General features: G+C 55.6%; 2 protein-coding genes across 2 annotated transcripts in view; one reads left to right on the top strand and one right to left on the bottom strand.

Annotated features, from left to right (window-relative positions):
• SMYD2 (SET and MYND domain containing 2) overlaps positions 1 to 3,880 on the top strand; it is a gene marked incomplete at both ends in the record, with an annotated part of 37,726 nt that extends 33,846 nt beyond the window's left edge. The window contains one exon of the mRNA XM_084244772.1: positions 3,800 to 3,880. Coding sequence (XP_084100898.1) covers positions 3,800 to 3,880 — 81 coding nt within the window. The remainder of the gene's footprint in view (positions 1 to 3,799) is intronic.
• Positions 3,881 to 12,090: 8,210 nt separating this feature from the next.
• PTPN14 (protein tyrosine phosphatase non-receptor type 14) overlaps positions 12,091 to 24,074 on the bottom strand; it is a gene marked incomplete at both ends in the record, with an annotated part of 71,256 nt that continues 59,272 nt past the window's right edge. Inside the window, 4 exons of the mRNA XM_084245495.1 lie at positions 12,091 to 12,219; positions 15,419 to 15,582; positions 19,377 to 19,611; positions 21,471 to 21,599. Of these exons, the coding sequence (XP_084101621.1) occupies positions 12,091 to 12,219; positions 15,419 to 15,582; positions 19,377 to 19,611; positions 21,471 to 21,599 (657 nt within the window). The remainder of the gene's footprint in view (positions 12,220 to 15,418; positions 15,583 to 19,376; positions 19,612 to 21,470; positions 21,600 to 24,074) is intronic.

Below are 24,074 nucleotides of genomic sequence, written 5' to 3'. Positions count from 1 at the left end.
GGGGTCAGCATTTGGATTTGGGGGTGTATAACCCCAATGGGGAGGAAGCCTGGCAGCTGGGTCTGGAGAGCACCTCGGTGTTGGGGCTGTGCGTTCACAGTTTCTGGGGCTCACGTCAGCAGCGCCACCGAGCACGGTGACTGCCGAGGCCCTATGTGTGTGTTTCAGCTCCACACATGAGCTGGGTCTTCCTGAGGAATAAACCGGGATTCACACAGGTCAACGCTGGGCTGGGCAGGTGTGCGGGGGCGGGGCTCTTCCTTCCTCCTTGAACATCTTGGCTCTACCCACCTCCTGTGCTAAGGCCCTGAGACAACAGCTCCCCGGCCAAGTTGCCTGGATCGGAGCTGGACAGCCACCCTGGGCCAGGGGCCCTACCTGACCTCACAGTCACACCCCAAGAACTGACTCCATTGCTCCTAATGAGAGGCACCAGCAGCTGATAAGTTGTGATCTTTGGGACAGTCAGCTTACTCCCATAAGAAAGCATTTGTCTACATGGGGACCACAGAATCCTCCAATTCCTGGGATCATCCCAGTGGACTGGACAGGTGCAAAGAGGCCCCCCAGCTACCCCAAATGGAAGCGCCAAGGACTGGCCAGGCTCAGAGAGTGAGTTAAACGTACGTAGTATTTCCTTGTGGCCTGTGGGATTTGCTCCTCAGATCACACTCGGTGCCTCGGGAGCGTGAGGGACAACTAAGCAGCCAGTCGCAGTCACAGGTGCTGGCCTATATAGCTCAGTGTCAGCTCAGGGCGGACCGGGTGGGAGCACCAAGCCAGGGCCAAGCTGGTGGGCCACAGGAAGAGAATGTGTGTGGAGAAAATCTTTCTACATTCAACATGTGCTTTCCTATGCCAGGGACTGTGCTTGACACTCACTTTGTATGAACATCACAAGCAGTGGGTCTGGCCCCTGTTCTGCAGGTGAGGGCACCAGGCAGGAGCGGTGGTGCCCGGTGCCTGGGGGGACGCAGGCAAACCCTCCACTCCCTGGCTCTCTCACTTGTGACTCTGTTGCTGTGTCCCATGTACTGTCCCCAAATGAAAGTTGCTCTATTTTTTTAAAGTTTGAAGAATATATTAAGAGGAATACACGATCTTTTTCATTTTACTTTTTCCCAACCGTTTTACTTTTTCACCCCCTTTAACGGTGTCTCTCTATCACCCCCTTCAACCCACACCGTTGTGGGTTTTTGTTATATCTTGGATATTAACCCCTTTCCAGTCCCATATTGTGTGACTGTTTTCTCCCACTCAGTAGTCTTCTTAATCATCTTGTAATTTCTTTTGCTGTATAATACCGTTTTAAACTTGACTCCATTCCAGTTGCTATTTTCAGTTCCCTTGCCAGAAGTGTTTTGCTGATGTCATGGAATGAACCACCGTGGTTTTCTTCTAGATGTTTTAGGTTCCACATCTAAGTCTCCAGTCTCTTTGGAGTTTATTCTTGCGTCTTGGGTTCGGGGTTAGAGTGATCCAGTGTCGTTCTTTTACGTGGGATTTCCCAATTTTCCCAGCACCTTTTTTTCTTCAGCTTTTGTTTTTAAGCATCTCTGGGTTTTTTTTGTTTTATTTTTAAAGATTCATTTGTTTATTTATACAAGCACTGGCTACAGTCAGAAGTGCGGGAGGGTGAGAGAATTCACCAGAGCCAGAGTGGGGAACAGAACAGGCAGACTGACTAAACACACTGCTGAGGGGAGCAGCGGGCGTGGCAGGAGAGGTCTGCGCGCCATATGGGACCCTCGCCGGTGGCCAGGGATCACCAGCGCTGCAGAGGCTGCGGGCAGCTTTGCAGCCCAGCACTCAACCTCTGCGCCACCAGGGGAGGCCCGCATCTCTGATTTTTTCACAGTGTAGAACTTCAACCCTGAGGGGCGGTCACCTTAGTACCCTGCTCCTGGATCACTGTCAAAGCAACTCACAGATTCCATGCAATCCCAGTGCATTCTTCAAAGAAGTAGAACAGAGATTACTAAAATTCATATGGACCCGCAAAAAACCCCAAAGCCAAAGAAAGCCCTCCTGACTAAAAAGCTGGGGATGGGGGCCTCATGTGTCCAGCACCAGTACTTAGGGAGACTCTCCCACTAGGTGGTCCCGCTGCTCGGCAGACAGGGAGCCAGCATGATGGGGACTGACCTCTGGACTTCCAGACCCCACGAGTCCATTTTGGGCCGGGGCTACACTGTTCCTAGTGCTGATGTTTTTATAGTAACAGTTGAGGTCCGGTGACCCAATACCAGTTCTTCTTTTCCTCAGGGCTGCTTTTGAATTTGAGGTCTTCAGTGTTTCCATATAAGTTAAGTATTTTTTATTCCATTTCTTTAAAAAGACGGCTTGCCTTTTGATGGCGATGGTGTTAAACGCATGTCATCCTGATGGCTAGTTCTCCCGGCCCCATCTTTATCTTGTGTCGCTGGGGACCTCGTCCCATCTCTCGGTTCTAGTTTGGGCCCTTGACTGCCTTAACTAGGTCAGTTCTCAGGTCAATTATTTTTGAAGCAAGTATAACTTGTTTTCTTGGCATTGCTTCTCGTCGGCTGTGCGCGTGAAGGCTGTGGGTCTGCAGCCCACGTGTTGGGCTGCTCCGTCCTGTGACTTGTGTGCAGGGTCTCAGACACAACCTATGAGCGGGGCAGCTGCGCTTTCACGGCTTGGCTCCCCTTTCCTTTCCGCTGTTGTCTAACAGTATCGGGTTTGGCTGGAGCAAGCTGGACAGCCGTGGTGAGGGCTGCCCAACTTATTCCCAGTCTGGGAGGGGCCAGCGCTGGTTTGCGCTGCGCGGCCTTCACAGTGCCGAGGCAGGCACCCTCTGTCCCACTCCCTTAGCTTGGATTTTGCTGTCGTCTGAATTTCGAGGTCTGTGTTTCATGCAGGCACCGCTCTCTCCTCGTCCTTGTTACTTCCTTCAATTCTGTTTGAGCTTCTGCTGAGGTCGGGGCAGGCCCGTGGCGACCCCTTGTCCCCGCTGCTGTCCTCGCCTCATAGTGGACCCTCACAGCTCCTTCATGGGCAGCTAGGTGCTGGTACCTTCTCTCGGTTCTGCTTCTCCGCAGGGCTCCTTACTCCTCTGCCTTCAGTGTTGGCCTTGCTGGGCATAGATCTCTGGGTTGGAGCCTTTATCTCCGGCCAGTCCCTTCGTGCTTCTGATGTTTCTAATGTTTTACCCACCGACTGGCCGACCAGGTCCCTCACTGGTCACCCTCTGCCCTCCCGAGTCCAGTATTTGTCTCTCAGCAGCTTTAGTGTCACGTCTTCGTCAGGTGCTATTTTGTTTGGAGCTCTCTGGCCCCTTGGGTAAGGACCTCTGCTTCGTCTCCTGGGGTGTCTCAGCAACTTCCCTTAATAATCCCCGTCTCCCCACTTCCATGGGCCCGTCACAGTCACAGGACATCACTGCTCAGTCACTGCGTGTTTCCCGCTGTCCATCCGCCGTCGCTCCCGGAGGGCTGGGTTGGTTGTCAGCTTTGCCTCTGGGGTCCTCAGCCGAGGGGCTGCAGGTGGGAGGCGGGGCTACAGGTGGGAGCCAGAGGCCCAGCTCTGTCGCCCTCTGGCCGGACTTCCCACTGCCCTTTTTAAAGGGAAGAAGCCACTGACCGGGGTGCCACGAGGGCCAAGCCAGCATCACCATGGGTTTGCTGCCCCCGAGGCTTCCTGCACCCCCCGTGTCCCGTTACCTGCTTCAGGTTAAATCCTCTGTCCCCAGTGAGTTGTGCTGCGGTATCCGGGCTACTGGGGCTGCAGTGACCGTGGCTCCCCCCCCCCCCCCCCGCTGAGCCCACCTTTCCCCCAGGCCATCGCCATCATGGAGGTTGTGCACGGCAAAGACCACCCCTACATCTCCGAGATCAGGCAGGAGATTGAAAGCCACTGACCCGGGGCGGCGTGGGCTGAGGTATGGATGCCGCTGCCATGTGGATGCCGCCGCCATGTGGATGCTGCCACGGAGGCTCTGGCTTGTCCAGCACAGCTGGCCCTTGACCTTCCTTCACTTGCCTGGATGCTTTTCCTCCCCTGAGTGCTAAGGGCCTGGTTTCCTGTCATAAAGCTCGGGCAGACTGAGTTTAGAGAATAATTTCCCCCATGCCTGGTGGATATTATGATGAAACCGATGGCAGCGAATAAAAAAACATAAAGAGCATCTGGGCTTTGTGTCTTCTGCCTGGGGGCGCTGGGCTTGGGGGTCACATGTGCGCCCCTAACTTCTCTGACCTCTCCAAGGGCCCGAGTCAGGCCTGCACTTGCTTCCCGGGCCACCAGTGGGGGCACGGGGGCGGGGGGGGGGTTATGGGGGAGCAGGGTGCGGCCAGGCTGAGCAGTTCTGTGTGTCCCCGCCCCTCCCCTTCAGGGCACCATGCATGTCTGGGGCAGCCCCCAGCTCTCCTGCTGCTGCTTCTGTGCAGATGCCCCTGGTTTGGGGTCAGCTCAGGACGTTTTCCTCAGTTGATACCAACTGAGCAGACACCTCCCTCAGCCGGCACCCCACACTGGATGGTGGGGCCTGGATCTGCCCTGGTCTCTGTGCTCCTGGACAGGGGGCTCGCAGAGGAGTTTCTTCCTTTTTTGTTGAGAGAGAGCAGGAGAGTGGAAACAGAAGACAGAGACAGACAGAACAGGCAGGGAGAGGAGAAGCAAGTGGAGAAGGAGCAAGAGATGGCATGAGAGGCAGGGGAGGGGAGGCGTGGGGAGAGGAGAGGGAGGGAAAGCAGGGGAGAGGAGGAGAGGGGAGGGAAGGCAGGGGAGAGGAGAGGAAGGGAGGGGAGACACAGGAGAGAGAAATGAGAAAAGCAAGTAACAGGGTGGAGGAGAAGAGGAGAGAGGGAAGATGAGAGGAGACAGAAGGGAGAGTGGGGAGAACAGGTGAGGGGTGAGGAAAGAGAAGGGAGGAGGGAGCAGAGAAGCCAGTGGGGAGGATGGAGAGGGAGGCACGGGTGGGGGGGGGAGAAGGCAGGATGAAGGGAGATGGGGCAGAGGGGAGCGTGAAGAGATGGGCAGGAAAGGGGGAGGGAAAGAAGGGAGCAGAGACAGGAGAATGGAGAAGAGAGGACAGGGAGAGGAGAGAGGACACAAGGGGGAGGCTTAGGGAGGAGAAGAGAATAGAGAATAGAGAAGAGCAGGCAGGGGAGGGGAGGAGGGAGAAAGGAGAGGAGAAGACAGATGAAAAGGGACAGCAGAAGGGGAAGGAGCAGGAGAGAAGAGACAGGAGGGGAGGAGAGAATGGAGGTGTGAGGAGGCAAGTAGCAGGGGTCGGGAGAGAGACTGGGGGGGTGAGGGGGAGGGGAGACTCATGGAGGGGGGAGGCTGAAGGGATGGGGGAGGGGGAGACAAGAGAGGATGAGAGCAGGGAGGGAGGAGGATGGGAGTGAAGTAAAAGCAGGAGGAGAGAAGAGAGAAGAGAGGTGAGAAGAGGAGAGCAGGAGGGAGGAGTGAGCGAGGAGAGGAGCCTGGAGGAGAGGAGTGAGGACAAGAGGGAGGCAGGCAGAGGAGGGAGCAGAGGCGACAGGGAAAGGGTGACAGCGAGAGGAGAGGGTGATGGAGAACACAGGAGGGAAAGGCTGGAGGAAAGGACTTGGGAGACAGGCAGGGAGGTGGGGGAGAAGGGGGAGAGGCAAAGGGAGCAGGAGGCAGGAGCGGGAGGAGCAGAGGACGGAGGAGAAGGACAGAGACAGGAGAAAGCAGATGTGAAAGGGGGAGAAGAGGGAGATGGCAGGAGGTTCAGGGAAAGAGGCAAGGGGAGAGAAGGGGGGGGAATGGGGAATAGAGAGAAGGAGAGAAGCAGAGGGACAGGAGGAGAGAACACACACAGGGAAGAGGTGCGGGAGGGGAGACAGGCCCGGAGTGGAACACAGTATAAGAGGCGTGTCCCGCCACCCCGGAGGGCCCCCCCAGAGCTGTCACCCCCAGCAGCCAGCGCTCCTGGGCTCACTCCCCAGGAGGTGCAGCCAGCACTGAGCTGGTCAGCCCCAGGCCACACCCAGGTGGCCCCTGAACCTCTACTATGGTAAGCCTGGTCGGGCTAGCAATCACCAGTGCAGAGATGTGGGCATGTTCCCCGCAGCACCTGCAACCCGAAAGTCATCCTAATAGGACAAGATGTGGGTGCCGTCAACCAAACACAAACACAGAAGATGCGACTTTTCTTGATTTAAAACAAAAAGGTTTATTGCATATGGAAACCACAGACATCTTTACAGGCCGAGGCCTCACTGGTGGAGGCAGCCACGGCGCGACGGGCACAGCTCACAGCTACAAGGACTTACACACACAGACAAGAAACAGTGCAAACAATACTGTCAGAGGGCAGCTCAGACATGCAGAATCGTGCCCGACACTGGCAGCACAAGCTTATTTACTGATAAACAACAGCACAAGCAGCACGTGCGGTGTTCAGTGAAGGCCTTAAATGCACTGAACAGAGAGGCCCCCAGCATCAAACCATTCCAGCTCGGGCCTGTTCTGCACAGCACCCGGCCCGCTCACCCAGCTGCGGTTTTTGGACAAGACAATGGGCTTTGGGCAGCACGTGGCTGCCTGGGGGAGCAAAGTGTGATCTGAGGGTCCCGAGTCCCGCCCTGGCCGCCCCCACCCTGCATGGCAGCTGCGCCAAGGTCATGTACTGCAAGCCAAGGTCACACTCTGTGGTGTCCCTGCAAGGCGGTTTTAAGTGAATCCACAAGTCACGAGTTACCAGACCGACCTTGGCGAGCTTGGGTGAGGACAGCCAGTGGGATGCATCACGGAGGCATGGCTCACTGCCCACAGGGCTGGCCACACAGTCCAGCGTACTACATCAGGGATCCCTTTCCATGCGCGTGTCCTCAGGCAGGTGACTGCCGACCAGGAGGACAGATGCAGGAGAGTGGCCATGATGTCGGAACCTTAGCTTCCACGGGGTGTGGCTAAAGGTTTCTCAGGCCCCCACAGTGCATAGGGGAACAGAGCATTCAGTGAGGATGGAAGGCGTGTATGACAGTGTCTAGGTCCAGGACCTGTCAGTCTGTAGCGTCCTCCTACGAACCCAGGTCCATGAGGTGGTGTCACAGGGGACGCGGGTGGAGGGAGAACCAACGGTCACAGGTGCCACCTCCCCAACCCTGGGGCCAGGGCAGGCTAACTGTGCTGCTAGGCAGCTGGGCTGGCCGTCTCGAGACGTGGGCCAGGAGGAGGAAGGTGACGCAGAGCTGAGTCTTGTGGGCGCGAGCGAGGGCAGCCACAGCCCCGCAGTCACCTGGGGACCTTGGCCCAGCCCCTGGGACTGGAGCCTCGGTTTTTGTCTCTCCTGGGCCTGAGGGGAGCACAGGCACTTCCTGGTTGCTGATGGCTCCTTACCACCCCGTTCTGGTTATTGCCCTTGTCCACATCTCACTCCTGGAAATATATGAGCTTCTCAGTGGAAGCCAGACTCTGCGGCCAGCCTGGAGGTGCTCAGGAGAGGGATGCTCCAGGCCTAGACCGGACATTTCATCACTGCAGGGGGCAGGAAGAGCGCACAGAACTGTGGAGAGCGAGCCAGGAGATGGGGAGGCAGGGAGGTGGGCAGAGCCCTGAGCAGGGAGGGTCCCAGCTCAAAGAGGGACAGCACCCCAGTCCCGCCAGAGACCCAGGGGCTGCAGTGCTGACAAACCCAGGCCGTACCCCAACTATAAACCTCACCACTTGCAACCCCCTCCACTCCCCATCTCCAGACGAGCTCTGGGGTCGGTGCCCCGTGCCAAGCAGGGCAGGTGGTGGTAGCAAGCGGAGGGCCCTGATGCACGCATCCACCTCCCTCCCCAGCACCCCAGCCAGCCAGGAGACTGGGCACCTGCTCCCCCTGTGCTTCCTCCCAGCCTCCTCCAGGGGACGGGGACTCCACCCCTCACCATCCTTCCCAGGGTGCTGCTCAGCCCTAGGGATAGAGAGGGAGACCGCGAGGGAGGGGGAGACGTTCTTGCAGCCGGACCTGGCCCAGATGCCTCCCCCTTGTCTGGTCCTTTCTGGCAGCGGCAGCTCTTCAGGGATGGAGCCCCGCAGTCCCATGCGTGCCCCAGGACGACGACTTTCGTGCAGACTCTCAATCTCACTCGGCTCCGCATCAGCCCCGGCCCCGGCCACACAGGTTTTTAAATGGGAGGGCTGGCTGGGCCCTGACCAGCAGAAGGCACGCCCTGCCCATGGCTTTCCCAGGCAACGCCCTCAGCGCAAAGAGGCGGTGCCAGCACATGGACACCGGGTCAGGACTGCTTTGGCTCCTGAGGGGGACATGCAGGGTAAGCCAGAGACAAGACGGCAGGCAGGCAGCTGGATGAAATGCTCGCCCGAGCTCTACCTGACGCAAAAAAGCCGAGCACGGCGGGAGAGACGGAGGGTTGATGGGCAGCCACAGGTTTCATGACAGACCCCGCGAGAAAGTGATGGGCACACGTGGGGTCCCCCTCATGCCCTCAGAGGTCTCCGAAGCCAAGCTTAATGCCATGCCCACCCCCGACAGTCCAAGATCCGCGCCTGCCAGCATGGAGTCACCTCGCGCCACCGGCCGCCTTCCTGCCCAGCTGTGGCCACAGAGATCTGAGTCTCCCTGCTCCTGGGCAGTGCTGGGGCCGCCAACACCATTGCCCAGCAGGAGCAGGACAAGCGTCTGCTGGGGCCCCAGGCAACGAGGGGAGAGTCTTTGGTAAAACCTGGGGATGGGGGGCTCCCAGGGAGAGCCCCCTCAACACCCACCCTGATTACTTGATGCTTCTGGAAGCCTCTTACTCTAGCACCCAACAGTTATTTCCAACACCAGGAGGAGTGACAGATGTGTAGACGCCGTCTGGCCAACCCCATCCATGAGGATGTCCTGACCACCTGCCGGCGTTTCTCCCCCAAACCCTACCCGCTCTCCTCATGGGCGTGGGGCACCACAGGGCCCGTCTACCAGGTGCCATGGCTGCTGGGCCCAGATCAGCAAACACTGCGTCCAGAGAGGGGGCAGCGGAGCCTGGGTGAGATACCTGCTGGCCAGTCCTACCTGCAGGAAGCCAGTGGCTTTTTGCTCTGCCAAGATGGCCGGTCCCGGGAGCAGCCAGGTCATCATGCCAGCCACTGCCCACTCCACACTTTCACGCTTCCTGGCACTTGGAGAAAAGCATGTGGCACCTGGGAGACACCCCACATAGGAGGGAGCAAAGTGTGTGATTCAAGTGAACTGTGTTAATGGTGAGCAAGACAGGGCCGCCATGGAGTCTTCACAAGGGCCTCTGCTGTTCATCGGGGAAAGAGAGGGAAAGTCGTGAGCCACATGGCAGTGAAGCAGAGCTTAGAAGTGAACCAGAAAGTTGAGAGTAGGCGGGATAAAGGTGGGGTCTGTATTGGGGACCCCTCTCTGCAGAGCCCAGAGACCCCCGCATTGGGCTGATGGAGGAGGAAGCCAGAGATGGCCAAGCAACTCTCAGGCTAACATGACACCCCAGCCCAAGACCTGGGCTGACTTCACCAAGGCTGTCAAATTACATTCATGAGGCTTAGAGCCCTAGAAGCTCATTCTTGACATTTCACGTGGAAATGCACCTTCCCTCTCTGGCCAGCAGAGGAGGGGACCAGCCTCAGGTGGCCCTCCCACAGCAGCAGAGCCCCCCTTTATTTTCCATTAAAGGGAAAGGCTACCCAAAGCTGGTGTTTCCTAACCGGAGGCCAGCGAGCAGCTGAGCAGCCCCGCCCCACAGGGCTCCGCTCAGCCCAAGGAAGACGCCATCAAACTCGGCCCAACCACCCAGGGGCCCTAGTGCACTGGTGATCCCAGGGTCGGTCCAAGTTTCCAAATGAGCGTGGACAAGAAAAAGATAACATCTCAACTGGAAACTTCAAAAGCACAGGCCCTGAGTGACAGTGCATGTGGGGTGGCGCTTCCCCATATTTGTAATTTTCTCTTTTGGCTTCCAAGCAGCAGCCATGGATGCCAGCTCCAGCTTCAGACCTGAAACATCCTGAGAATTCATTCCAAAAGCTCTAACCAGATAACTAATTTAATACCCTTCTCTTCAAGGTTCATTCCTTGGCTGAATTCCCGGAGAGAAGCATCTCTGGACAATGATTATGCAGATGCCACTGGAAGAGTCCTGGTGGCTGCTAATTTATCAGGGCTCTTGGCAGGGCCCGGAGGTGGAGAGGGCTGCAGGGACGTTGCAGAGAGCTCGCTGGCCTGCCTGCCGCTGGGTCAGGCAGCGCCGCCTGGGGAGGTGCCTCCTTGCCTGTGTCCTGCGCACCAATGAGTGTCCTCGCAGCTGCCCAGGAGACTCAGCCCCAGCCGTACGGGGCCAAGGCCACAGGAAAGAAATACTGATGCGCATCCAACAAGCTGGTGACCAGCAGGACTGCGTGAACACCCTCACAGCAGAATGCCCATGGCTAGAAACAACCTCCAAGGACAGATGACACCTCTGCCCCTGGACGATCCACAGTCCAAGTCTCTTGCAGCAGAGCAGGCCATAGGCTGTGACGTGGGGGCACGCGGTGCGCTAGTGGTAGTCTCCAGAACATCCCCCCAGTTCCGGACAGGCTGTCGCTGTGCTGGGGTCACACTCCCATGTGAGTCTTCAGACCCCAACACAGAAGAGGCACCACTGCCAGCTGCTCCAAGTCCAAGCACAGGCACACTGCCCAGTGGTGGCTGCAGACTCACAGACGTGGCACCGCCCCCACGCCTGGCGGCAGCGCCGAACTCACAAAAACACTTCCTAGGGACCAGATGCTGTTCTCACTCTGTGTTTTCAGCTCAGGAAAAGAACAAAAAAGAAAAACGCCCGCGGAGGTGATAGACACCTGCGGAGGTCGGGCCTCAGGACCCAACCCCATTCACGACACGCTGGAGGAGCGGGAACAGCTCCAGAATTCAGCAAGAGGAACACGTGCCACCGGCGTGGGTGGGAAAGCCTGAGACCTCACCACCTGAGCCGAGAGCACGAGGAGGAGCACAGCCTCCACCCCGAGGGCAGAGGACCCCACAAGTGGTGTGAATGTGCGGGGCACAGGGGCAAAGGGCCTGAGCCATCCACTTCCCTCATCACAGCTGGTTTGGCCTCGGGTCTTGCTGTGCTCAGCTCTGCCACAGGCCACAGCCTGGAATGGGACACACATGGCCACAGTGATGGGCTCCCGGCCCCAGGGCCAAGCCATCCCAGGAGGAGCTTCCCCAGTGGCCCCTTCATGGCCATTCCAAAGACTGTGAGTGAAGCAGAGACCTGCGCCCCCAGGGTCTCCCCCAGGCCCCGCTGAGCACCACGCCAGACTGAAACCAGACACAGGTCCGGCCCAGCTCCCTCCCCGCCCAGGGGCCCATGGTCTCTGAATGGGGCCAGAGGTCCAGTGCACAGATGGCTGCCCCAGGGCCTCCCTGCCTGCCAGCCTGGGGCCCTCTGTGCAAAGGGAGGAGCAGCACAGCTCAAGGGTTCAGCCCCAGTGGGGAAACGCAGTCTCTTGGACCAGAATAAGGGGTGCTGGTGAGGGACAAGGAAGTATCCCATCCCCCGGGCCATGGCGTGACTGACCCCGAGGAACCGTTGCTTCTGCTGCTGCATCATTAACTCAAACCTGGCAGGAGAGAGACTGCTGAGTGTGGGGGTGGGGAGGGGAAAGGGACGCCTGTCCACAGTCCCTTGATACAAGAGCACCCTGCTTTTCTCCTTAGAGAAGGGTATCAGCTCCTCTGCACCTAGGGAGAATTCACTTTCTTGCTATCTTTGGTTTGGACATAGAGCAATTAGGCTGGTCAATTTCAGGCCAGATTACAAATTTGCCTGGGTTCCCTTGTGCCTCTGCCCCGAACAGCACCCCCAGGCCACCTTCCCTACTGACACATGCAGATCAGTCAAAATGGGGTCCAAATGAAAACTGTGTATTCTTGTGAGGACGGCATGACAGTGGTTCACAAAAGGTACCCTAAAGGGGGAAAAATAAATTATCTCATATAAAATAATACATGATGGTGGTGAAAGGCCAGGGCTCCTGTGTCTGGGACCCATGCCTGCCTGCGCAGCCGTCCGCGCCCCAGGGGGGCAGACATTGTCTGGGGTGCCTCCCATCTGCCAGATGCAGCCAGTGGCTCTTCAGCAGCTGGGTCGGAGGTTAAACGAGTCTGGAGTTTTGGAGGAACTGGACGAGGACCTGGTAGACGAACTTGTACTGGGTGCTGGTCTGGATCATGAACATCCTCTGCTCCCGGAGAGCCCTCAGCATCACGGGCACCTCCACCTTCTGCGGGAGAGAGAGGACGCACAGAGGCTGGGCAGGCGCCTCCCTGGGGCCCCTCCTACTCTTCCCCAGGGGGCACCCTCTCGCCACCCCACAGGCCTGGGAGAGAGCACAGGGCCGGCTGAACCACCAGGCTCAGGTTTCAGTGCAGACCAAGCTGCTAGAGCAGGGGTCATAGTCCAGCCCTCCAGCCTCTCAGCTCCCTCACCCCAACTGGCAGGCCCCCTGGGCTAACCCTCTTACACTTCCTTGAGCAACCGAGGCACAGATGACGGGTGCAGCCCCTCATCTGTGCCTCGGTTTCTCTTCGGTTGCACAAGGGGATTGACGACCCCTCAAGGGCTACTCAAGTGGTGAGACTACTTGTGGGGAAAGCTCTGGAATAGCCTGACATGTGGTCCATGCTGAATGCAGACTGAAATGTTATATTTTTATTGTTATCCTTGTCAGCATCACTCCCACTACCTCCCCAAATCCCTCCCCTGCAGCTCCTCCACCCCCAACCCCATCACTATCTTCCCCATCTTGGGACTGTCCCAAGGACAGTGTATGACCAGCCACAGGCTGTTTTCCAAGGAGAGTGTCCAGGACACTGGACGATTCCCTCCAGCAGGTGTCGTACACCTGTCCTGCCCAGGACTCAGGCAGAATGTAAAAGGCCCCTCCCATCCTGTACACAGGAAGCTCCACTTATTCAGAAAAGCAGCAAATCAACACCTCTCACTCCTGCACCAGAAAACACCAAGACTCATCTGACACAGAGTGAAATCCCGGTGGCCGAGAGGGGACCTGGAGGCTGTCAGGCCGGCACATTCCTAAAAAATATACAGGTAAAAGCACCAGTCCTGGGGGGGGGGGGGCGGGCGCGGGCGCGGGGCGGTGTGGCTTAGCTACCTAGGGCGTCACCGTCCCCACCTCGCAGCTACCTGACCTCACCTTGTTCCAGAAAAATAAGTCAATTCCCAGACTAAATGCAAATGGCATGAACTGCAGGCTGAAAATACAGAGCGGGGAGTCCAGAAGCCAAGGCAAGAAGGCAGGGGAGGCAGAACGGGAGAATAGGGCCTACAGCTTCCTCTTTATCAAAACTTTAAGATGCCAACACACCAAACCAAAGAACCACTCTTCTGACAAAACAAGGGTCTGAACCCACCCCGCTGGGCCCAGAGCAGCCTCAGAACAAAGCAGAGAGTGTTTTTCTCCCAAACCATCTACCACCAGCCATTCCAGGAAGCAGTGCAGTGGCTGTATCTGTGCTCAGAGGGAAGACATGAGTCACCTCGCTATCTCTGAGTGTCAAGTGGGAACAGAAGTCCCTTCGGGCTGACCACTTTCCAGCAAAAGCTGCGCTGGCACATGAGTAGACCCTGAGGAAAACCCACTGGCTTGGCCCAGCAGGCCTACCTGGACACAAGGCTCCAGGACCCACCACACTCTGCTGGGCCAGAAATGCGCATTACACAGGACCTCAGGAGAGCATCTCAAGCCGAAAAGGAGGGCGGGGGTGGGGGTGGGGGGGTGCCAGAGGAAGAACGCGTGGGGAAAGGGGACCTGGCAGAGAAATAAATGGGGGGGGGGGCTCAGCTTCCTTCCTGGAACCATCAGGGCAAACAGTTCCACTCTGTCTCTGTCCACTGTGCAGGATGGACAGACCCCCCACCCAGAGGCAGGGCACCTGCTCTACGTGACACTTCAGAGACTGCAGCAGTGAGGGAGGCAAACAAGAAATCTCACGTGAGACACAAAGGTAAAAACTCCTGGAAGATGATGGAATTTGTGACTCAGCTGGTTCAAGGAGGAGGAAACTATCAGGCTGCTGCTCACCCTCCACCTGGGGCAAGGCAGGGTGGGGGTGTCACCTACGTTCAGCAGCACAGTCTCTCGTGCATGCTGCAAGTTTCCAAGATTAGCAGTTTATAGGCAGGGAGTTTAAAAATCCTTTCAATGTGTTTGAATGTAGGCGTTTCTTATTTTCCTGTAGTTTCAATATGTGAAGCTTTGTGGGGTAATATTTTATCTGCTTTTCAAACCCTGAGGCTACAGAGTAAACACAAATATTGTTAACCGTCCCTACACAGAACACACATGCATGCCGACATTCCCTAATTAAAAGCTACCAACCCTCTTCAGAAGTGTCCTCTGATTCCCCGAGGTTTGTATAATTTGGAAACTGAACAAGAACCAGATGACACTTGGTATTTGGAGTAAAGACCAGCAGCAGCTCTAGGCCAGCAGGGAGTACTCCCTTCTCAGCCAGGCTCCACTGTTTAACAGTGTGTGGCCCTGGGCAAGTCACTCATGTGTTCTGGGCCAGTTTCCCCCTTTGGACATGTGCCAGGAGGACCACAAGAAAAGTGAGCACCACTTAAAATCCCTCAAGCTGAGGTAAAAAGAAGTTAGAAGGATTGTTCCACAGCTTTCAACTGTCTTACCTCCATGAGATCAAAAGCCCCTCAGTGGAAGTCCCTGACCTGCAGCAGGTAAGGGGCATGCAGTCCTGTGCACTCACCTGGGTACACTGCCGTGCCCAGTCCAGGCGGGGCAAGCCAGCCCCACATGAAAAACTTCCCTCTGGGGCCTTCCTGAGGGCCTAGGGGTTAAGTCTCAGCACTGTCACCACTGTGGTCTGAGTTCGATCCTGGCCAGGGAGCCACCTACAGGGCACAGCAGACCTCTCCTTTCTCCCCGCTGCTCCCCTCAGCAGTGGATTTCAGTGGATCCGCCTATTCTGCTCTCCATTCTGTCTCTAGTGATTCGAATCCTTTCAGCCCCCCAACTTCTAGCCTACACCCCAGTTCTACACACACATAAACCTTCCTCTGAAGTATGAAAGCCACTTTCAAAATATACACACGGACATGCAGGGTTTGGGCCAAAACAGGTCCTAGCAGTGCAAGACGGTCTGCTGCCTCCCAGACAAGCCAGAATGGACCCCTGTGTCCACCAGCACCACCAGCACTGGAAGGAGCTGCGCAAGGTCAGGTTCTCCATTGTTCCCCTCCTATCTCCCTCTTCTGTTTGCTCTGGGGATGGATGAGGAACCGTGGGAAGGTTAAAGGTAAATAAGATCAGAGTGCAACTAAAGTCGCAGGTCTGGAAAACTCTCTCAGGAGAGAGAAACAGAAGTCCTGGCAATGGGGGACACAGAAGGGTCTGGCCTTGGTGGGGTCTCGCCCCAGGACTCGGAGGAGCCGGGACTCACTTCGTTGTGCTCCAGGCAGTAAATCATGAGCTCGGACAGGATGACCACGCCGGTTCTGCCCACACCGGCGCTGCAGTGCACAATGACGGGTGGGGCACAGTGCCCAGCCTCCTCCAGCATGCTGTTGGTATGGCGACGGACCGACTGGATCTCCTCCAAGTAGGCTGCAAGCAAAATGCAAATCCCATCACCTGAGTGGCGGGTCTGCACACAAGCAGGGGGAGCCAGCGGATGCAGAGTTTTTTTGGACAATAATTTACGGTTCTTACAAGACACTAATTATTTGGCTGGTACCCACCATACGGTCCTGGATCCAGGAATTACCAGCTGGGAAGCCATCAGTTTGTGGGAGAATTTGTTCTTTAAATTAACTAGTTCTTTTTTAAAAATTAAATTCTGTTTTCCCCTCTGCAAATCCCCGAGTCCCCCAAGCAGATGATTCTCGACATTACTTACAGCAATTCCTGCTATCAGCAGAGCAAGATCAGAAAGCAAGCTTAGGTCCCCTTGAAATGCCTGCCTGCTGGAGCCGATTTCCATGGGGGGAGCCTCCATCTGCCCCTTTTCCTCCCCTTTGCAAGTGAGTGAATGTCAACCGAGGCTTGACATTGTGCGGTTTCAGATTTTAAAATAGACTTTGGGAGCCTGCCTTTGGTGGCATGTGGTTGTCGGGGGCTCAGACTGAGTCCCCTGGGAGGCCGCATGTGCATAGGACAGTGGGTTGCCAACTGCCCCCGCCCTGCTAACATCTGCCCAGCCCAGCAGGGCCCTTCAGGACTCGACACCCACCCCGCTCCGGCAGGCAGAATGAGGCACTGCAGCAAGGCAGCCTCGATGACTTTTCCATGACCATGAAAACAGGGAAAAACCCTTTTGATGCAATCTAGAACAGTCCAAAAACTGGTGAAAGTCGAGCAGTGGCTGAGGTCAGCAGCAGCCAGCTCAGGGAGCAACAGATTGACCCTTTCAATTCCCAGAAGCTTCGCCCTAATTCGGTGATGTCCACCAGCTGCAGGGAAAATGCTCAAATTGCAAAAAAGTGCACAAGCCATTTTAGTCATTTTAAAGTGACTGTTGACACACAATAAGCACCCATTTTCCTTCCTGACCTTACCAAATTACGAAGTAACCTGAAGTAGTTTACCAAAATAAACCAGGACCTGCTACCACCAGCAGCACAGAACCAAAAAGGGGGTAGGAGGTGGGCTGAGACTCGAGCCGGAGGCTCTGCTCTTGGGGATCCACACACCCTAAAGACATGCCTGGAATTTCGTCCCCAAGTTTTCTGCAAGGAGAAAAGAAACGAGGCGAATGGATATCTCATCTGACAGGGGACAAGGTTTTTCTTGCCATGAATCTGAGAAGTAAAGGGAGTTGTGGTCACAGCGACTCGACCTGGGGGAGTGGGGGAGGGCCTCAGGACAGAGAAGCAAGGGCCAAACTTTTCGGTGACAAGGATTGATCCCAGAAGCTGTGACAGGAGCGGTCCTGGGAGCAGAGGGGGCCTGGCTCCACCTTCTGCATCATCATCCCATATAAAAGTGGAAAAAAATCTGAAACAAGGTCCTAGTGGCCAGCATTTCTAAGACCGTGCTCAGCTCTCCTGTTCTGAGGTCCTTAGAAGTTTATATTAAACACATTGTTTAACAGTAGCCTCTGTATTTTCACTACTTTACACTGACCTTCCTTAAATTGGTCCTGATTGGAAAGATTCTAACGAATTCTAACCACCTTGTAAACTTAACCTTCTACTAGAGCTGCCAGCCGATCATCAAAGCTGTCTAAGCTTCCCGTTTCTAGTTCTGAGACTTGGAGAACATCAGAATAAATCAGTTAACAGCAGAGGACCAGAGGGATAAAAAGACCCCTGTTCTGCAGCAAGAACACGGCCTCCTTGCTAATATTCCAAGCCTCAGGTAACTGCTGTGTGCCCCGACCACCCCTCGGCTGCTCCAGACCTGCCTGGGTCTGTCCACTTCTGACTCCCCCCAGGAAGCACTCCAGGCCTCAAGACCATTGTCATTTTCCTGGGAAATGAAATACCTGCAGCAGCGAGCCAAAGGCAAAGCAGCTGCAAATCTGCAGGGAGCCCAGCTGCCTGGGCAGGTTAGGAAGGAATGGGGCTCCCTGCGGGGGCAGGACATGGAGTGGGGGTGGTGGGGGTGGTGGGGTGTGTGTGTGTGTGTGTGTGTCACCCAGGATACCACCAACGGAAGGCAGACACCTTGTCAGACACGCCTTGGATGGGGTCACTGCCTGTCTTTCTCAGGAGACCACCAATACTGCTAGAACCAGAGTCTCCGGCCTCAGTTCCCAGAGGCCAGCAGGCCCAGCCTTTCCTACCAAGTGCCACACATGACCTGGATGAACTGGCCTAAGAGAACCTAAAACAAACCTACATGAATAGATTCAAAACCCACAGGGTGTTTTCAATAACTCATGAGATTACTCTCAGTGAGAACAGCTGGACTTGTCCCCTGAGGTGGAGAAATTCCGGGCTGATGAGATAAAGCCTCCAGGAGAAATTACAAGTAAGCTTTTAAAAAAAGGCGGCCTGTGCTCTGTGCGCCTTTATTGTAGAGTACATGTAATGTGACATTGTAGCAGGCGGTCCCCAGAGAAAGGGGAGGTGCCAGGCTCCCAGCCCGACCCAAGGGAAGGTGGAGCTGAGCAGAGAGAACCTGGAGAGGAGCCTGGGGAAGGAAGGGAAAGAATGGGGAGCAGGAGGAGCCTGGAGGAGGCACAGGGGGCAGAGACATGGGAAGAAGCTGCACTAATGTCTTGGGCCTGGACGGTTAGAATACTCGTGGGTGAGAGACCCATGGGGAGGTGACATGGCAGCTTTTAAAATACTGATTTTGGGGGCCTCCCTGGTGGCGCAAGAGGTTAAGACGCAACCTATAAAGCTCTCTGCAGCCACTGCAGCACGAGTTTCATTCCCCCCGCCAGCCAGGGAGCTACCCACGTGGCGCAGCAGACCTCTCCGGTCACACCTGCTGCTCCCCTCAGCAGTGTATTTCAGTCAATCTGCCTTTTCTGTTCCCCACTCTGTCTCCGGTGAATCCTCTCAGCTCCTGCATCTCTGGCCTACACCCCAGTTCTTGTATGCATAAATAAATCTTTAAAAAAATTAAAATAAATAAAATACTGATTTTTATTTTGCTCTTTTCCTTCCAGATTTCTCTGGGCTCTTCTCCCCTTTCCTACGGGTCCCCACCAGGAGGGGCCTTAGCCATATGACAGGATTGCAGGCCTCAGTGGCCCTGCTTTGGGCGACGCCCGCTTGGCTAGACTTTGACCCACGAGGGGATGGGCAACTTCGGGTCCTTGATTAGGAAACTTTATTCTTCCCCTTTTCTGCATTGCACACTAATTGTATTAAAGTCTCTTTCCATTGAAGATTTTACGCACTAGAGTATATTTTGTCTTGACGCAGCGGATAGCAGTGCTTATTTAAAACAGGCAGGTTTGGGGGTTCTGGGGTGCCCCTCACCCTGCCCTGTAACAAAGTCACCACCTCTAAGCACCCTATTCAGAGGCATTTGGAGCCACACAGTCCTTGCCTCCACCCACTTCTGGGAGCTGGTCCTATCCCAGCAGCCACACCTCCCCCACCAGATGCATGCCGTGAGGAGATGCAGCCGTGGGGGGAACAGCTCTGGTGCTCTGGCTGTCTGGCATCACCAGCTCCCGAGGCCCAGACAGGTGGAGCGCATTTCAGAAGAGGGACTTACTAACCGGCAGCTGGAAGCCGGTGTCAGAGAGCAGCATCAGCTCACCACAGCTTCAGCCGACGCACACAGTGACGAGAATGTGAGAATGGACATGTATTCTCCACTCCACGGGGGAGGGAAGGGGCAGCGACTAACAGGTTATAACACTTTGGCCTCTGCCCACTTCCTCTCCTAATGGGGCCACCGATGCAGCTATGAGACCCAACAGGGAAGAGAAAACTTACATAGAAACCCCTGGATGTCCTCAGGGCAGCCGTGGTCAGGCCAGTCTGTGTACTGCAAGTGCCATACTGTCCTCTCCTGTCCAGACAACAGGTGCTTGACCTTCAGGCCTGTGGTTGCATAGCAACCAGAATCCGTGCGGAACTTGGTGGTGACCTTGAACTTGCCGTAGGTGGCTGAGCTGTGCTTGGAACCCAGTTTGGGCCAGTACCTGTGGCTCTTGGTGCGTCCGCTCTCCTGAATCACGCACAAAAGCAAAATTGGAAAAAGTCAGCACTGGGGAAGCCCTTAGCCACTTTTGTCTTAAAATCTGAGGATGAAGGAAAATGCAGACAACACCCGAGTTACCTAGGAGCCACAGGGGAGCGCTGACCTGAGCTGTCACAGGGCTGAGCCAAGCCCAGCAGCAAGGTGTACAGTGGCAGCTGCATCAGTGGAAAACTGAGAAGAGCTGGTGCCAAGTGCAGGCCCAGCCACAGTCTGGGTGGGGTCCAGAGTAGAAGGGTCTCAGGCTTGGGCAGGGGAGTGGAGATGACCAGGGCCACGCAGCTGGGAGAGGGTGTAGCTGTCCCTGCATGGCACCGGGAAGCCCACGCAAGTGATGGGGAGTGTCAGCTGCAGTGGGTGCTCATCCCGGGTCCTGCCCTTGGCCAAGGCTGCTGATCGCCACACTGACAGGTGACACATTCCCCCTCCCTAAAGGTCACACAGTCTTTCCCAAGGATGAGGCATGTGCGCTTGGACACTTACTAAATGGGGTCTCTTTTCTTTTTTTTCTACTTTTCCCCAATTTGGAATGGCTGAAGCAGAGAGTGGCTGGGGAGGCCAGCAGAGCAGTGGGTGGGGACAGGAGAAATGTGAATGGACAGACTCTGCTTGCAAGTAAGTGGCCAGCACCGGGGACTGGCTCTTTGGGGATTCCTGGACTAGGCTCCCCAATAAAGCACCATGTGATGGAGCAATGCAGATAACCTTGCCCTGAATCAGTGAGCCTTCTCCAGCTAGAAACTCGCCACCCCTCTTATTCGTGGAGCCCCGGGCTTTACTCTCTGTATGAAAGAATGGCCTTTAGCCACTTAGTTTTCAGCTTGAAGGCAACTGCTGGGGGGCAGCTGCTGCACGCTCCTCCATGGCCCCCCTGCTCCCCGCCCTCCCCCAGCACACACCCCTCTCGGAGTTTCCTTCCTACCCGTCACTGAGCCTCCCAGAGGACCCAGCTCCCTGTGGCAGGGCTCTGCCTGGCTGGCCTGTCTGCAGCCCGAGCTTGGCACACCCAGGAAGTAGAGTGGCTCCCTCAGGAGATGTCGTGAGGTCTCACGGAGAAGTTACTGTTTGTGCAAAGGCCAGTGCAGAGACGCACAGTGGCCCCACACACTGGTGTACGCCACCACAGCCGTGCCCTGGGCTGTTCTCACAAACCTGCCAGACCACCACCAGAGGGAACAAGCCCTTCCCAATTCTCATCACTCCCTCACCTTGAGATTGTCAGGAAGGACATATGTGACCCCTACTGTCAGGAAAGACAGCGGAAGCCAGGCCCTCAACTGACCCCAGAAGAGGGTCGAGTGAGAGTTGAGGACGTAGTAAGACAAGGTTTCTTCCCCAGAAGCGAACAAGGTGCAGGCCGAGATGCCAGGCCCAGAGCCCACACAGACTCTTCAGTTACAACAAAAAATGGTGCCGGACTTGGCAAGGAAGGAAAAGACACTTTCTTCCTCAAAGAACAGAGCCCCAGGAGCAGGCTTCTGGCCCCCCAAGCTGACAAGCACCAGCATGTGAGCCAACTCGCCCCAGGGTTCTCCAATCGCTTGCTTGGCAAAAGAAAGTAAGTTGGTGGGCAAAAAAGCAGGTCTTTCTGCTCCCCTTTAGTTCAGGACACTTTCAGTCCAGAGGAAGAGCTGAAATCTGGATGAATGGGGGACGGAACCAGATGGTATCTTTGGACATGATCCCAGTCTGTGCAGTGAGGTTAGACGGAGACAGAACAGGCCCGGGAAGTGCCAGGCCAGGGGCGCTGCAGGAGGGAAGCAGGGCCACCCACCTGGACACCACGGCCCGCCCACACCCAAGCAAGGGCCACTGGCCACACCCCTTACCTCCTCTGCCGTCACCATGGCAATCACGTTGGCTCCCTGCTCCCACACCATCTGCCAGAAGTCGTGGCACGTGTGCGGCAGGGGCCCCTGGGTGGCGATGTAGTGCCACTCTGCCCCGCCAACCACCACCTGCAACCAAGGACAGCACCAGTGAGTGGCGCACCAGAGCAGGCTCCCCTTGATCAAGACCAGGCCACCCAGCCTGGGCAAAGCAAGGGCCTCGTGGGCAGGGGCCATCATCAAACCCCTGAGACCTGACATAGCCAGGGGCACACTCAGATGGACAGTCTTCACCACTCAGGCCTTCTGAAACATGCCCAGTGTCTCGGGTCCAACACCCACAGCAGCTATGTGCACAGTACACAGTAAGGACCCGCGTGTGCGCACACATACATGCACAGACACATGTACGGCATGACACAGATACTGTCCGGAACCTCGTTTATTTGTACCAAAATAGTATTTGTTCTTATTTTTTATTTTTTCCCCAACACCCTCCCATTGCCCCTTTGCCCCCGGCCCTTCTTCAACCTCAGCCCTCACTGAGTTTATTAATGTCCACTAATTTCTCTAAGAATTTTACTGTGTCAAATTGTCTACCACGTAAATGTCCAGTCTTTGGCTTTGTCATCCTGACTTGCTTGGCTACACGTCACTGCCAGACACCTTCCATTTCGCGTGAATGGTGGCATCTTGTCTTTCTCCACGCTGTGGCCACATCTCCGGCAGAGGTTGTCTGCACATCCAGCTGTTGCAAACAGACACGAGTTGCACTGCAGACCACACAGTTCCAGAAACACCTCAGCCTCCTGCGCCCTCACTCCCAAATGCTGTGTTGAGACTCATCTGTGAAATGGGTCTATGACATCTTTTAAACACAATAACATTGGCCACGGAATATCAGGGCTTTGCAGCAGTGTCTGATGTGAAGTGTGTCCTACGCCTCCCGAGCCTGTGACTCTGTGACACCCCCTACTGTGGAGGTATTGTGAGTACTAATAGGGGGTCAATAGGAACTTAGCCAGCTACAGAGCTGACCAAACAGCAGGTGGTGGCGCAGGATAAACCATGGCATGCGGCTGAGGCTGCCAGAGGGCACTGCCCAGTGGAGGATCGCCATGAAGCAGTGGCCGAGGCTGCAGTCCACGCCCTCACTGACTGTGGGCCTTCTTGGGGTTCCTTCACCCCTGTGCCTGAACACACAAAGCCAGGCCCCTTTGCACACCACCAGTGCAGACCTCAGAGAGTTCTGGAAAATGAAGCAATGATGGGTTGAAACTTTCCCCCTCATTGATTTTATGAAACCATACATTCACTCAATGCAAACAAAACAACGTCTGTTATTGTCTCATTACACAAGAAACGTTTAGATCAATGCTGGCAAGCAAAATCCATTTTCAAGGTGCTGGCGGGAGAGAACTCTAGTCATATGCTTGCGGGCTGGGAGTCTGGCTTGACCATGGAATTGTATTTTCAACATCAGCCTCTCTGGCACCCAACCTACAGGAACCACGAACACTTGCCGAGGATGCTGCTGCCTGGGGCCTTCGGCACAATCCAAGTATTGACATGAGAGTATTAAAAACTCCATCAAATACCGACAGCCAGTGCTACCGAGGTAGATTACACAGATGCGATTCCACCTCTGGAGCAAATAAATCTCCTTTCTGTGCTAACGGCTGCTTGGAACCCAGGGCCCAGCACTGGCAGACACTCAACCCTCCTCCCAAAGCGCCGGACAAGCTTCTGCAAGTGCAGGGCCTGTGAAACGCGCCTGGATCTGCAGGGACCAGCGGCCACTGGAGGGGCAGCTTCTGCCAGCAGCGCCATGAGGCAGGGCTGACGGAACATGGTGAAGGAGACACGACCCTAGGGAGAGGACAGTGGGCACAGTGATGTCACCATCACGCAGCAGCTGTGTGGCTGTGACCAGGCTCAAGCACGTTCCAGATCCTGGCCGCAGGAGCCGCCATCGCCAGCTTGCTTGGGGCCACTGGGGTCACTTGGCCTTGTCTCAGTGCTCACTCTCAAGCCAATAAGAAGAAAATAAGCAATGTGACCCATAAGGCTGCCCCTTCCCATTTCTTTGACTTTCTGATATGGAAATAACTTTGCACTTTCTGCACCAAATCCCCGCCCCATCTACTTACACCGCTCCTGTCCTCTGTCAGAACTGGCCGGACAGACCCACCCCAGCAACTGGCTGTTATTGCAGAAGCTGGAAGGAACTAAGCAACAGGTCAAGAAGTTGGACAAAGCCAGAAGCAGCTCTCTGGGGTGACTAATCATGGCAGATTTTATTTTATCTTTAAAATTTTGGGGTAACTTTAGAATGGTCTCAAAATTTTTTACTTTTGAATTTTTTTTGTATTAATGTATGTTCTATATGTATGTGTGTTTATTATTGAGATGACAATGGTTCATAACACTGTGCTGTAGGGTTTAAGGGACTATTAGTATGAGTCTCGTATCATTTAAAAACATCCTGTATCGAGTGCTTTTCATGAATGCAGGAATAAACTCTCCCACTCCAGAGGCCAGAGCGAATGGTGACACTGAAGAAAGCTCTGGTGGCAGGGACATGGAGGAAGGTAAGCTGTTGGG

The sequence above is a fragment of the Talpa europaea genome (genome assembly GCF_964194135.1).
Source record: "Talpa europaea genome assembly, chromosome: 10".
Taxonomy (NCBI): Eukaryota; Metazoa; Chordata; class Mammalia; order Eulipotyphla; family Talpidae; genus Talpa; species Talpa europaea.
The sequence above is the reverse complement of the archived record's forward strand: the minus strand, read 5'-3'. Positions and strand labels throughout refer to the sequence as shown.